The sequence below is a fragment of the Ictalurus furcatus genome, chromosome 17, assembly GCF_023375685.1.
Source record: "Ictalurus furcatus strain D&B chromosome 17, Billie_1.0, whole genome shotgun sequence".
In the NCBI taxonomy this organism is placed as follows: domain Eukaryota; kingdom Metazoa; phylum Chordata; class Actinopteri; order Siluriformes; family Ictaluridae; genus Ictalurus; species Ictalurus furcatus.
In genome coordinates this window covers 3907575-3922574 of record NC_071271.1, presented here as the reverse complement: position 1 = coordinate 3922574, position 15000 = coordinate 3907575, and the positions used below count along the sequence as shown (strand labels likewise).

Genomic DNA, 15000 nt, shown 5'->3' with positions numbered 1-15000 from the left:
TCGAAGAAGTCCAGTGGATCCTAGGTTTTTCCATTTTAGTCACTGCCTCGGTGCGCAATTTCATGAACGTTACCAACCAATAGACACCCGTAATTGGTTAATGGCGCTCTAATTTACTGTGGAGTGAGTAACACCATCCTTCCCACCCAGAACACAAGGCCAGTTCAACTTCCTTGGGCTCCCGAGTAGCCGTGGAATCGTCGGGATTCGACTTCGAGAGCTCCTAAACATAGGGGAAACTCTTTTCCAATCAGAAGGCCCGGTTTTCTACTCTTATCTTCTACCACCATCTCAACACGGATCAGGCACTTTTCTTCTGCAAACTGCTGCGGAGTGGTCTGAAGTTGTTTCCGAACAATTTAGCTATCTCAAATTGTCAAAATCTGATGCCCCTGGTGTGATCCCACGCTCCACTCCAAGGATACAAGAGTTTAGAGTGGAAGAGACTCAACACAACTCAACACTGTTCACTCGCTTGGGCAGGACTACCTGTGGTACCACACAGATTTTATCCCAGAAATTCTGCTCAGAATATCTCCAGATACATTCAGCCATACTGTGAGGCAGCTATGCAGATATCAAGCAGACATCCTTCTGGAAATATGGTACCCATGACTCACTGACCACGGTTCTACTTCTCAGTAGACTTTGAAGATCTACCATCTACCATCGTCTGAAGTTTCCACCACCGTCCTAGTTGTAGTAGACCGAACAAACTAGTTTTACCCACTGCTTTTGAAGTTGCCGAGGTTCTTTTCCATTCAGTCCACCAGGACTAAGGTCTTTTGCGTGACATAATCATAATATCCTGGCCGCTGGTAAACTACAGGATTTGTGCAGCATTCTGGGAGAAATTGGAAATCGCCGTGAGCTTAACTTTAGCATACAGCCTACAATCTACTCAGCCCAGGATGTTTCTATGCCATCCCTGAACAGACCCTCCAAATGGGGTTATGCAGAGCTGAATGGATTGCGATATTCATTCATTTATTGTTCTTCAGTGTTCACGTTATCCTGGTCAAGGATCCGTAGCCTATACCACCCAAGAACTCTAAGTATGGGGCATGGAAACATCTTGGATGGGATGGCAGTCCATCTCAGGGCACCACATACTCATTCACAGCCATGAGCAATTTAGAGTCATCAGTCCATCTACTGTGATGTTTTTGGGAGGTTGGAGGAAACCAAAGAACCTGGAGGAAACCCAGTCTGGTAGAAGGAGAGCGTGGGACCGTACAGAGAGTTAAGGATCGTATTGGGGACCCTAGAGCTGTGAGGTGACAACGTTATGTCTGTGCCTAATGTTGAGAGAGTAATCGTGAATTCCAACCTGCGGATTGCCCAAGGACGTGAACTTCCAGGCTATATCAGCTCAGACCCTGACTCATGGGATTATACAGTCCTCCAGAGGATTAAGCGAGTGGCTTATCACTCACTATCTTTCCATTTAGCCAGTAGTTCCTGGTTTCTTTACAGATGTGATTCCACTTTTGTCAAGTTTGCCTTGCCGATCCCAAGGTATCCCAATTTCTGGATAAAATGGAGGAAGAGCCATAAAAACCATAACCGCTAGCTAGCTAACAAGAATGTTCTAATGTGTTTTTGTCTGTTTATCGTTTACCTTCCAGCACATTCCGGAAGCTCATGTTGGCGCGCCTGTCGAGAGTGTCGCTCTCGTACTGCGTGAGGGAGAGAACGAACTCCACGTCTGCGTCGGTAGGCAGCCGGTCGACGCGGCTGGGGTCGTGGTTGCCAGGGTTACGGAGCAGCGGACCCTCAGGTGCAGCGTCACACAGCACCTCACGTGCGTTATACACCTCTGGATGAGTACAGATCACCTACACACACAAGTACAGGCTTTATATTACTTCCAAGTCCATGTTGTACTGAGAGTAAAGCGGCTTTGGTTTATGTCTACCAAACCACTCGTGTGTGTGTGTGTGTGTGTGTGTGTGTGTGTGTGTGTGTGTGCGAGGTGCTAGAACCCCTTGTGGGAGTCACATGTGAGTGTGTGAGAGCTAATACAATGTGGCTCGAGGCTACTTCTCACAATCTGAACTGTGTGTTTGTGTGTGTGTGTGTGTGTGTGTGTACGCAGGTCTGGTTTACATCTCTACTTTCCTACTCTACTTTCACCTACAATAAGAGACTACCAAAATAGGCACTGTGTACTGTATAGTATCATATTAAATACTGTGCTACCGCAATACAGCACCTTTTGAGTACCACAGAGCATGTATACTACCATACTGAATAGTACTAATGATACATTATTATATGAGGTTTGGGTCACACACACACACACACACACACACACACACACACACACACACTGGCACTTTTCAGACTGTTCACCTTCCAGGAGGAGAAGACCGAGGCGGGGCTGATGAGGTTGGGGTCGAGCGGGCTGCGCGCGCCCATCAGCTCGTCCGTGCACACCTGGCAGTCGCGTGCGTCCCGCCAGTCCCAGTACGGGATGGTGAAGCTGATGTCGCCGGTGAGTTTACGGATCTCGTGCTCCCAGAAGAGCAGGAAGACGCGGTGCCACGGCAGGAAGGCGGCAGCCTCGTGCGCGAAGTCCACGTCCGACCAGATGTTGCCAGGACCGCCGAGGAGCGCGTCGCGCGACACGTAGTAGTGCATCCACACGAACAGGTCGTACACACTGATGTTGGCGAACATCGGAGTCGCGCTGTCGTTCATTTGCGCGCGCGTGCCCGTCACGATCATGTAGTCGGGGCTGATGGTGTTCTTGGCCAGGTTGAGGTACGAGATGAAGCGCTGCCGGTCCGCCACCGACAGCTGGAAGATGTTCCGCCGCACGCTCTCGCGCCTTTCCGCGCAGTTGGCACCGTAGTAGCCGAACTTGCACTCGCCGCAGTTGTAGCCCATGAAGTTGCCCGCGCACTGGCACGTGCGGTTGTAAAAAACGAGCGGCCACCGTTCGCGGTCATCCACGTCGCTGTGCGGGAACTGAGGCCCGTTCGGCAGATCGGACACCTGCACGTCTTGGCAGAAGCCGCGACCGGAGCTCACGCCGCACACCGAGCCGTCACCGGGCCACGCGGGACAGCACGTTTTAGTCCGGAGCACCTCGGACGTCGCACACGGTCGCGGGAACTGCGCGCGCGATACACGTGCGAGCTGCAGGAACAAGAGCACCCCGAGAGTCACCGGCTGCATGATCAAAGCGCGCGAGAGCATCAGACTCTCCGGAGTGCGTAAAAGAGTGAAAGAGTGCAGGGGATTGCGCTTCGTCTCAATCATAACTTCTCACACACACACACACACACACACACACACATGATCACATGTTTAGGATCAGACCCTGTAGTCCCCCGGGGCTCAGCCTCTGGAATTCACGCGCTCGAGTGATCCCACGCGGTGTGTGTGGTGTGTGTGTGTGTGTGTGTGTGTGTGTGTGTGGTGGGGGTGGGGGGTATTAAAAAGTCAAAAAGTCTGGAGGAAGAGAACTGTACTGTATAAATAAAACAGTAATATGTAAATATAATAACGCTATACTTAAATATAATAATTCCTCCATCCTCTTAAGTAAGCGCTTTATCCTGGCCAGGGTCGGGGCGGATCCGTAGCCAATTCCAGGAACACTGGGTGTAAGACGGCAGAATTCATCCCGGATGGGACGCCGGCCCATTTCAGGGCATGTTTTAAGAAGCACCGCAGCTCGTTTCAGTTGGTGTTTGTTTCAGGGGGGGTTTCTCCGTTCAGTCTCCTCTGCAGGAGGTGAGATGCTGCTCAGTTGGGTGAAGGTCTGGTGATTGACTTGGCCAGTCTAAAACCTTCCACTTTAAAGTGTTTTGGATCGTTGTCTTGCTGCATGATGAAGTAGGTCCTGATTCATTTGGATGCAGTTCTCTGTAAATTGTCAGACAAAATGTTCCTGTAGTCTTCTGAATTCATTCTGCTGCTACCATCATGAGTTCCATCATCATGAAAGATTTAGTGAGAACGTTCCAGAAGAAGCCATGCAAGCCCAAGCCATGACACTACCTCCACCATGTTTCACAGATGAGCTTGTATGTTTTGGACCATGAGCAGATCCTTTCTTTCTCCACACTCTGGTAGAGGTTCATCTTGGTTCCAGAACTTTTGTGGATCATCTCTGTATTTCTTTGTGAATTCCAACCTGACTTTCTGATTCTTCCTGCTGATGAGTGGTTCACATCGTGTGTTATGGCCTCTATATTTCTGCTCTCGGAGTCTTCTTCGAATGGTGGATTGTGATACCTTCACCCCCACCCTGTGGAGGTTGTTGGTGATATCACTGACTGTTGTTTTTGGGCTTTTCTTCATCAGCATTGTTGTTTTCCTTGGCCGAGATGTTCCACGTCTGTTGCTCAGTACACTAGTCGTTTCTTTCTTTTTCAGAACATTCCAAATTGTTGTATTGGCTATACCCAATGTTTGCGCAGTGACTCTGATAGATTTTCCCTCTTTGCTCAGCTTCAAAATGACTCGCTTTTCTCCCATAGGCAGCTCTCTGCTCTTCACGTTGGTTTAACTGTTTTAACAACAAATGCAGTCTTCACAGGTGAAACCCAGGGCTCAAACCAAGAGCAGACGTTCAGAGCCATGTAGTGTTTAAACAGTCGATCTAACAGGTCACACCTGGGCAACAAGAAACACCTGTCAGGCACATATGATTTACTTTAAGACTGTCTGTTCTAATACCTTTGCTCACCCAAGGTGCCACGTTCTAACACGTCTAGATGTAAATATGAAGTAATGAAAGCTGAAATTCAGATCTATCGTCCCATGTTCATCTTAAGAACTCAAACCCAAATGTTTTCAGTGTATAGCAAAAACAAGAATTGGATTTGCCGTTCAAATACTTTCAGAGGAGACTGTATAAAGATCCTGTGTGTGTGTGTGTGTGTGTGTGTGTGTGTGTGTGTGTCATGTGCTGTCGTACGTGCATTTCTCTCAGTTCAGTTGAATCATAAGATGGTCACGTTACAGGAGCGGCTCGTGAGAACCGGCTAATCCCACTACAGAAAGAAAGACAGAGCGGAGCAAGAGAGACAGACAGACAGACAGACAGACAGAGAGACAGAGAGACAGAGAGGTCAGTGTTTTGGACAATATGACTAATGTAAGTTAGCATGTAGCTACTTGTTAAAATTTGGGGTCAGTAGAAACAGAACCAGTGGATGAACATCTTAAAAAATAAAAAAGTGGGTTTTTTTTTGTTTGCGTTAAATTAAAAAAAATTAATAAAAAAAATTATATATATATATAATTTATTTTTATATATATTGTATATATATAATTTATTTTTATATATATTGTATATATATATATAATTTATTTTTATATATATTGTGTATATATATAATTTATTTTTATATATATTGTATATATATATAATTTATTTTTATATATATTGTGTGTGTATATATATATATATATATATATATATATATATATATATATACATATATAAAAAAATCACAAAGAGGCATCTGTATTTGCCAAAACGTGTCAGATTTGTGGTGGATGTCATGAGAACGTTAACTTATCCATGAAGAGATGAATTTGAGGAATCCTCCATTTAGAGACAAAGCCTGAGGAGATAACCGTAAGAGTAAAATACTATAAAAGTATTAGATTAATATCGTTCTATCACATAATACACTATTATCAGATCACTATAGTTTAAATGAAAACTTTCCCAGGAATCTTGAATCTTGGTAAATTCTCATGAAAAAACGTGGTGTTTAAAAGAAAGATTGGATCCGTCTGGATATATTTCTATGTCATCGAACACGTATTAGGTAGACCTTATTAATAAACTCGACATTAAGTTCCCCATTTTAAGAATCGAAGCCTAATTTTATGTCTGAAATCAACACTGAATGTCGTGTTCATCGGGCGGGATGTTGCGGTCGTGTTACACTGAAAGGCAATCGCGGTCCAATCACAGGGCTAAGCCGTACTTGTGGGCGTGATGTGGCGTGCAACCAGGGGCGTGGCTGCAACCAGGGGGCGTGGTGTCATCTTTCAAGTGTTTATAGTTTCCTCTTAGTTTTTGGTTCCTACTGCACTGATGGTTGAGAACATGCATGTAAATCATTGAAAAGGTATAAGAATATACATCTAAACAGAATACAGATAATACAACGACTAAGAAATGAATGTTAAAAGATTGCTGTACAAAAAAAAAAACCCAAACATATAAGATATGAAATGTACTGTATATTGATCTATATATAATATATATATATATATATATATATATATATATATATATATATATATATATATATATATAATATATATATATATATATATATATATATATATATATATATATATATATATAATATATATACATTTTTATTTGCACAGACTCACCACAAGAGGGCAGCATGAGCTGAATTCCTCAGTTTGTTACAGATAACATCCCTCTGAGGAGAGAAACACGAGTGTAAGTATGAATAAAAACACATTTATCGGAAAATCTAGTATGGTTTATTTAATCAAAATTAAAATACACTAAAGATCAACTGAAAATCTGACTCAAACGTTGACATAATTTCCACATGAATATATATTCTGTATGGCAATGGAAGGTCATCATAAAGATTGTAGGACAAACTGTGTGTGTGTGTGTGTGTGTGTGTGTGTGTGTGTGTGTGTGTGTGTGTGTGTATGAATGAGTGATTTGTCAGGAAGTATCTTCTCTAGCCTTTCTGTTTTCATGCCCACACAGCTGTGTATGTGTGTGTGTATATGTGTGTGTGTGTATATGTGTGTGTGTGTGTATGTGTGTGTGTGTGTGTGTGTGTGTGTGTGTGTGACTTTAACTACTGGTATGTGAAAGCACAATTACACCCTCCACTCTCACTCTCAGCTAGTCAGTATGTCTCTTAACCGGATGCCATGGCAACTGGACTCGTTAGGCTTATCTATGACTGACACACACACACACACACACACACACACACACGTGCACACACAAAAACCCACACAGTTTTTTAATAAGAGATCAAGGCCATGTTCTGATCCTGGTTTTAACGTGACCTAACACCAGACTTTGCATGTAAAGTAGGCGGGGTTTAGTGTCACTTCTTGTACCGTGGCCTAAGGACGATAAAAAGCTCACCCCTCTTCTGAAAATCTGGGTGATATATCCAAAACAACATCCTCTTCAGTATGTAGCGCACTCTTTCTGAGCCCTTGAAGGACCATATAGTTAAACTGTTCATTTAAAAAAGAAAAGAAAAAAAGGGTTAAGTATTCTATTGATTTTGAACATTAAGAAAGAGATTTTAGAAGAACCCATATGGGCTTGTTCACTAAGATCATACATGTCCTTAGTCTCCCATATCTCTTGTTTTCACGCACTTTTCTTTTCCCCCAACCATATTTCTATATCTGTACACTGCTGGGATGGATTATTAAATACTGGGCCCCTGCAACATCCAGTGACGACCCTTAGGCTTATTTCTGGCTTTTCTTCTCGAAAACTCATCTACCATATCATCAAAGTCCATCAACACTCCGACTCGCGGCCAGCCATGACTCAACGTTGAGACTTCTTTACCCCTTTTTAGCTCTGAGTGCATTTTTACTCCCACCCATTTGGGAAAATGAATGTTCTCTAGCTTCTCTTTCCTTTTCAAGTTTTCTTTTCATTGACACACTCAGTGTAGGTTTACGTTTATCCAGGATTCTTTCATCCATTTATCTAGCTCCAGGTAAAAACACTGACTGGACCTAACTGACCGCTCATTGCGTACAAGTTCAGACCCACACACCAATGGGGCACCAAAGGTAAAACGAAATAAAATGTAAAAAATGATACGCTTTAAAAATCTATCTGAATTTGTTTTTTGCATTTAGATGTAAAGCAGTGAACGTGCTTTATACATCCTCGACCTCGATCCAAAACTAGCACCCAGAAATCTGAGAGGGTGGGGTCAGTTAGCATATTAGTGTCACATTTAACTTCTACACTTAGCATTTAGGTTCCTATTAAACAAATACATTTTGTATATACATTTAACATTAACATTTAATATTTACAGTTAACATTTACACTTACACTCATTTAGATATATATTTAACATTTACATTTCACCTTGAAGTTTCTATTTAACATTTACATTTCACCTTGAAGTTTCTATTAACATTTACATTTCACCTTGAAGTTTCTATTAACATTTACATTTCACCTTGAAGTTTCTATTAACATTTACATTTCACCTTGAAGTTTCTATTTAACATTTACATTTAATATTTACATTTACATTTAACATTTACACTCATTCAGATATATAGTTACCATTTACATTTCACCTTGAAGTTTAGATTTAACATTTACATTTAATATTTACATTTACATTTAACATTTACACTCATTTAGATATATATTTAACATTTACATTTCACCTTGAAGTTTCTATTTAACATTTACATTTCATCTTGAAGTTTAGATTTAACATTTACATTTAATATTTACATTTACATTTAACATTTACACTCATTCAGATATATAGTTACCATTTACATTTCACCTTGAAGTTTAGATTTAACATTTACATTTAATATTTACATTTACATTTAACATTTACACTCATTTAGATATATATTTAACATTTACATTTCACCTTGAAGTTTCTATTTAACATTTACATTTCATCTTGAAGTTTAGATTTAACATTTACATTTAATATTTACATTTACATTTAACATTTACACTCATTCAGATATATAGTTACCATTTACATTTCACCTTGAAGTTTAGATTTAACATTTACATTTAATATTTACATTTACATTTAACATTTATACTCATTTAGATATATATTTAACATTTACATTTCACCTTGAAGTTTCTATTTAACATTTACATTTCATCTTGAAGTTTCTATTTAACATTTACATTTAATATTTACATTTACATTTAACATTTACACTCATTTAGATATATATTTAACATTTACATTTCACCTTGAAGTTTCTATTTAACATTTACATTTCACCTTGAAGTTTCTATTTAACATTTACATTTCACCTTGAAGTTTCTATTAACATTTACATTTAATATTTACATTTACAGTTAACATTTACACTTACACTCATTTAGATATATATTTAACATTTACATTTCACCTTGAAGTTTCTATTAACATTTACATTTAATATTTACATTTACAGTTAACATTTACACTTACACTCATTTAGATATATATTTAACATTTACATTTCACCTTGAAGTTTCTATTTAACATTTACATTTCACCTTGAAGTTTCTATTAACATTTACATTTCACCTTGAAGTTTCTATTTAACATTTACATTTAATATTTACATTTACAGTTAACATTTACACTTACACTCATTTAGATATATATTTAACATTTACATTTCATCTTGAAGTTTCTATTTAACATTTACATTTCATCTTGAAGTTTCTATTTAACATTTACATTTAATATTTACATTTACAGTTAACATTTACACTTACACTCATTTAGATATATATTTAACATTTACATTTCATCTTGAAGTTTCTATTTAACATTTACATTTCATCTTGAAGTTTCTATTTAACATTTACATTTAATATTTACATTTACAGTTAACATTTACACTTACACTCATTTAGATATATATTTAACATTTACATTTCATCTTGAAGTTTCTATTTAACATTTACATTTCATCTTGAAGTTTAGATTTAACATTTACATTTAAAAACATTTACTCATACAGTCATTGAGATATATATTTAACATTTAAATTTAACATTAACATTTACTCTTAAACTCATTTATATGCAGTATATATATATATATATATATATATATATATATATATATATATATATTTTAATAAGTACATTTAATCTTTAAATTTACATTTAACATTAACATTTACATTTATTTACATTACTTATGATGTGATATTTGTTAAGGTCTAATTTATTTGTGTATCTTTTTAACTTTATATTATTATTATTATTATTATTATAACATTATAATGTACTTTTTTGCACTGAAAACTGATATTTTATATCTAAATGTATCAGAATGGGCTCAAATGTTAAACAAATAATCAGATTGATCACTGAATCACACTAAAGGCCAGCACCTGAGTCATTTTAGATGTGGGTCTGACTTGCATTAAACGCAGCAGGCGTCCATTTTAGCCAGCGTTTCAGCACTGTGAGATGTGATCCCACGCACACACACACACACACACACACACACACACACACACACAAACACGTCAATTCTAGAAAGTGTGAAAAAGCAGTAGGTACTACAAGCTGTTTCACTATTATTTCTTTTAACAGAATGCCATATTAGAGTTTTTGCGAGTCTTGATTTTGTCACCTGTAGTCAAAAAGCTAAGCCATGTTCATACCCTTGTTGCAGTTTGCTAACATTAGCTACATAACACTAATCATTTTTTTACATTACTTATGCTAATTGCTATAATGATGTTCAATGATTAATTCTCAAGTGTAGTCTTCAGTGCTAGAGTTTGATGAAACCTTGTAAATGGGAATAACTCAAGAACACTTTGTCTCTCTGGAGTGTGTCTGAGCTGCTGAGCTCGAATAATGATGCGAGTCTCGGCGATAAAGACGGCGCTGTTTCCCACGCGTCAGAGAGTTAATCGAAACGAGGCCTCGCTGAACACCATTCACCCTGGGATCAAAACAGTCTCAAGGCTGAATCATGCTGGTTTAGCTGCATCTCTCTCTCTCTCTCTCTCTCTCTGTGTTGTTGTGTGTCAAAGAGTGCAAATGGAGCAGTTTGAGAGATTTTCTGCTCTTTAATAACGGTTTAATCCTGCACTCGTTAATCCAAGCCACATTTGAGAAAAAAAGCCGAAAGCCAATTCAGTTAAAAGGTCCAATCGCTTTTCCACCCACACACATTCTCACATACACACACACACACACACACACACACACACACCCATGAACAAACAAACAAACAAGGGTGAGAAACAAAATAATGAACAATGGCTGCAGGCCAATCTGAGTCTTTATGTCCTAAAACTTAAATCGCTTGCCTGCTCCTAGCATGATGTAAGGTGTTAGTACGCTAGCATCATGCTAGGAAAGTCGAAACTGTTTCACTGGACACACGTTCAGTCATCCCCCCCCCCCCCCCCCCATATCTATATTAACTAGCTAATAGCCGACAAGATAGTTGTGTATACACTCATTTGAGAGCTAGCAAACAAGCGAACCGTGTTTTAATATGGTTAAATTTGTTTTACAGCAGGTGATTGGCCAGCAAGCTAATGGTGTTTATGTATAGCTTGTTGTTTTTGATTAGCTAGCTAACGACCAACACGTAGCTTTTAGACTAGCTGTCTGGTAGAAAACAAGCTTACAGAGTAAATTTGTGTATTTTATCGTCGAACCAAGTTTAGCTACGTATTAGCCAATATGCTGCTTGTTTATTGTTTATATTGTTTATTTAGCAGCATGTACCGAGGTAACGGAGGAGCAGTGTTAATGCAGAAATGTGGATTGGTTAATTACGTGAGTCTGTCCTCTTGAATATAAACACAGAGCACAAGCTGGGACATGACAGAGACTCTTTAAACGGCGGCGAGCTGGGGGAGTGACAGTCACACGGCGCGGCGGACACGCGAAAGGAAGGAAGGTTGCTATGGTGATGATTGTGATTGCTTGGTGATGTTGCTGATCTGGAAGCGATGTTAAAATGCACTTGATGAGAAGGTAGTTTATTCCAGGTTCTGAAACTGTTCAGGGTGCACTGAGGATCAAGTGGAGGTCGAGTATGACGTGTAATTGCGTGCTTTCCCACTCAACGCAGGTGAGAACCAGTCCACTGGAGCTACTCGATCAAAAATTAAGGTACCCAAATGTAATTTTCCTTGTTGATGGGGTGGTACTGTAAGAACCTTTACAGTAGTCTGTGTTTTTTTTACCCTGGGAAGGTGCATGTGGTGAAACTTTACCTCGCTTTTAGAGTAAAGCTGAACAGGGTAGGGTCCAACAGCTTTTAATATTACAGTTAGTGTTAGTGTACAGTTAGCGTATCAGCCTTCTGGGTTTTCTAGATTATGAATGTAAGGTCATAGTTCGATTTGAGGCGCAGTTCATGACAGCAGTCTGATCCTCTGAAACCTGGATCACAGGTTTCAGAGGATCAGACTGCTGTCATGAACTGCGCCTCAAATCGAACTATGACCTTACATTCATAATATTTATATTTATTATATTTATTTAATATAATAATATTTATTATATGAATAAATTCATTCAGACAATATAGTGCACTATGTAAGACGTAGCCATTGTTTTATATCCGAGCTAGTGCACTTGGAGCTGAAACCCAAACTGGACAAGAAGTACACCATACAGTAGTAGGCTATACAGTGTACGAACCGTAATGTCATATCCAGTGCACTTGTACAGGGAGCCATTTGGGATTTAACCGCGCACGCACACACACACACACACACACACACACACAGAGAGTAGCATCTTAAATAATTGAATCTATAAGAGATAGGGTTGTGTCCCGCACACAGGATCCTGTGTGTGTGTGTGCGCGCGCGCTCCGACGCGCTTGGTGTGTTTCACACTTCGCGGTTACGCGCGTGGGAGTCGGAGTGGGAGGACTGTCTCGAGGACTGACTGACTGGCTGCTGGCGCGAGGGAGAGGGAGAGTGTCGGTGTATGTGTGTCTGCGCGAGACGTTAATACCTAGAGGACAGGCTCGCGATGCTCTGAGCGTTTCAACGCCGCAGCAACAGTAGCTCGTGCATCCACAAACCAAATTACTGAGGACGAGTCGCGCGCCTGTGTGCGTAGATATATGCCGTGTACGTACAACTCCAACCGGACAGCGCGCGACCTTTAACGGATCATGAGGAGGAATTGAGCTCGTGCGACAGGTAAGACTTGAAAAGGATTTTTTTTTTAAAATTAATACAACGAGCGAGTTAATTGTGGTGTGTGTATGTATGTGTGTGTGTGTATGTGTGTGTGTGTGTATGTGTGTGTGTGCACGCTGCTCTCTCTCTCTTTCCTTCTCTCTCTCTCTCTTTCCTTCTCTCTCTCTCTCTCTGTGTGTGTGTGTGTGTGTGTGTGTGTGTGTTAGTGTTATCACGTAAACCAAAAGCCTTTGAAGTCTTCACGGTGCATCACGAGCTCAACTTCGTGCTCTCGTACCTGTTATTTCCCGCCACCGGCTTAAGCATCTGCGCGCGGACACATGGCACAGCGGCTGCAGGTTCGAGGACTGTACAGTTACCGTTACAATCGCGATATTTAGCGAGGTTTTGTTTGAAATGATTCCATGTTTTGAAATACCCATGCTCAACCGTCAAGACTCCAAACAGCACGCGCGCACAGCATATATAACGATCATAAAGAACTGCTAGTCATCAAATGCATCCCATAATTTCCCTCAAACAACCTGACGTCAACTGTTAATGCCTAAACCGGAAGTAGAAATGCGTTCAGAGGTAACATTTAGTCCCGATAGTAGACTACTGTGCGGTTTAGGACGGAGCCCAAGGTCGAGGGGTTTTATTGCCTCACTGTAGTGTGTGTGTGTGTGTGTGTGTGTGTGTTCAGGGATTGATAATGCCACCATGCAGCTTTTCTCCAACCTGTTCTCTGTCATCTCCGTTTATTTCAAGAGGTGTCAGCTTCATTGTCTGTCTGTCTGTCTATCTATCTGTTTGTCTATCCATCTGTCTGTCAATCCGTCTGTCTGTGTGTCTATCCGTCTGTCTGTGTGTCTAGCCGACTGTCTGTCTGTCTATCCATCCATCTGTCTGTCTATCAGTAAGTCTGTCAATCCGTCTGTCTGTCTATCCGTCTGTCTGTCTGTCCGTCTGTCAATCCGTCTGTCCGTCTGTCAATCCGTCTGTCTGTCTGTCTGTCGTCTGTCTGTCCAGCCGTCCCTCTGTCTGTCTGTCCATCCAGCTATCTGTCCGTCTGTCTGTCTATCCGTCTGTCCACCTGTTTGTTTCTGTCTATCCATTTGTCTGTGTCTGTCTGTCCATCTGTCTGTGTCTGTCTGTCTGTCTATCTAGCTAGCTGTCTGTCTGTCTGTCTGGCTATCCATCCATCTATCTGTCTGTCTTTTGGAAAATATTCCAAGGAAAAGAAAGAGCAAAGAAGAATGATAAGGAGAAAGATAGAATGGGAGTTTGAAGGAAAGATTTACAAATGGAGAAGGAAGGAGATAGAGAGAGATGGAGGGAGAGTGTGTGACTAAAAGAGAGAGATAGAAATAGACACTGAAGGTGAGAGAAAGACGGACTGAGTGATATCGGGGTTCAAATGCAATAGGTATAAACGGACCGATACAGACAGATAAAGGAAAACAGGATGTAGAAAGGTGGACGGACAGTGAGAGACCGAGAGAGCAGAGGGAAGAGCGATAAAGGGAGTGGAGAGAAGGCGTGAACGAGAGAGGGAGCTCGAAGAAAGCTGTGTGGAGAGAGACAGAAAAACACAGAGAGAGAGAGAATCTGACAGCGGTATGTCTGATAGACGGCAGAAAGAGGAAAGATGGAGGGAGATATTGAGAGAATGAAGGGGAGGGAGAGAACAATGAATGAAGAAAGACGTACTGAGAGTTACAGATGAGAGGGATGAAGGGAGAGGGATGAAGGGAGAGGTATTTATAAGAGGAGAGATGCACAGAAAGAGAAAGAAACAGCAGAGATATAGATTAATATATATATATATAAAGCAGTGAAAAAGAAACAGAGAGCAGAGAGGCAAAGAAGAGGAAAAATAGCAAGAAAGACGGAGGAAAAAAAGGAGCGATACATACAGAGTGAGAGAGAGAGAAAGTGAGAAATGCACAGAGAGAGAGGAGAGAAAATAGCAGGAAAGGAGGAAACGGTGAGAAGAAATGGAGCGAGTGAGTAAGACACAGACTACAGAATTGAGACAGAGAGGGAGATGGAGGGAAATGATGGAGAAAAAGACACACACACACACACACACACACACACACA

General features: G+C 40.5%; 2 protein-coding genes across 2 annotated transcripts in view; one reads left to right on the top strand and one right to left on the bottom strand.

Annotated features, from left to right (window-relative positions):
* tyr (tyrosinase) overlaps positions 1-3344 on the bottom strand; it is a 6402-nt gene extending 3058 nt beyond the window's left edge. The window contains exons 1-2 of the mRNA XM_053647032.1: positions 2356-3344; positions 1622-1838 (exon numbers count right to left, since the gene is read on the bottom strand). Of these exons, the coding sequence (XP_053503007.1) occupies positions 1622-1838; positions 2356-3267 (1129 nt within the window). The 5' untranslated portion in view covers positions 3268-3344. The remainder of the gene's footprint in view (positions 1-1621; positions 1839-2355) is intronic.
* A 9118-nt stretch (positions 3345-12462) lies between these two features.
* Positions 12463-15000, top strand: part of grm5b (glutamate receptor, metabotropic 5b) — a 49591-nt gene continuing 47053 nt past the window's right edge. Inside the window, exon 1 of the mRNA XM_053647040.1 lies at positions 12463-12915. The gene's annotated coding sequence lies outside the window, so the exon portion shown is untranslated. The remainder of the gene's footprint in view (positions 12916-15000) is intronic.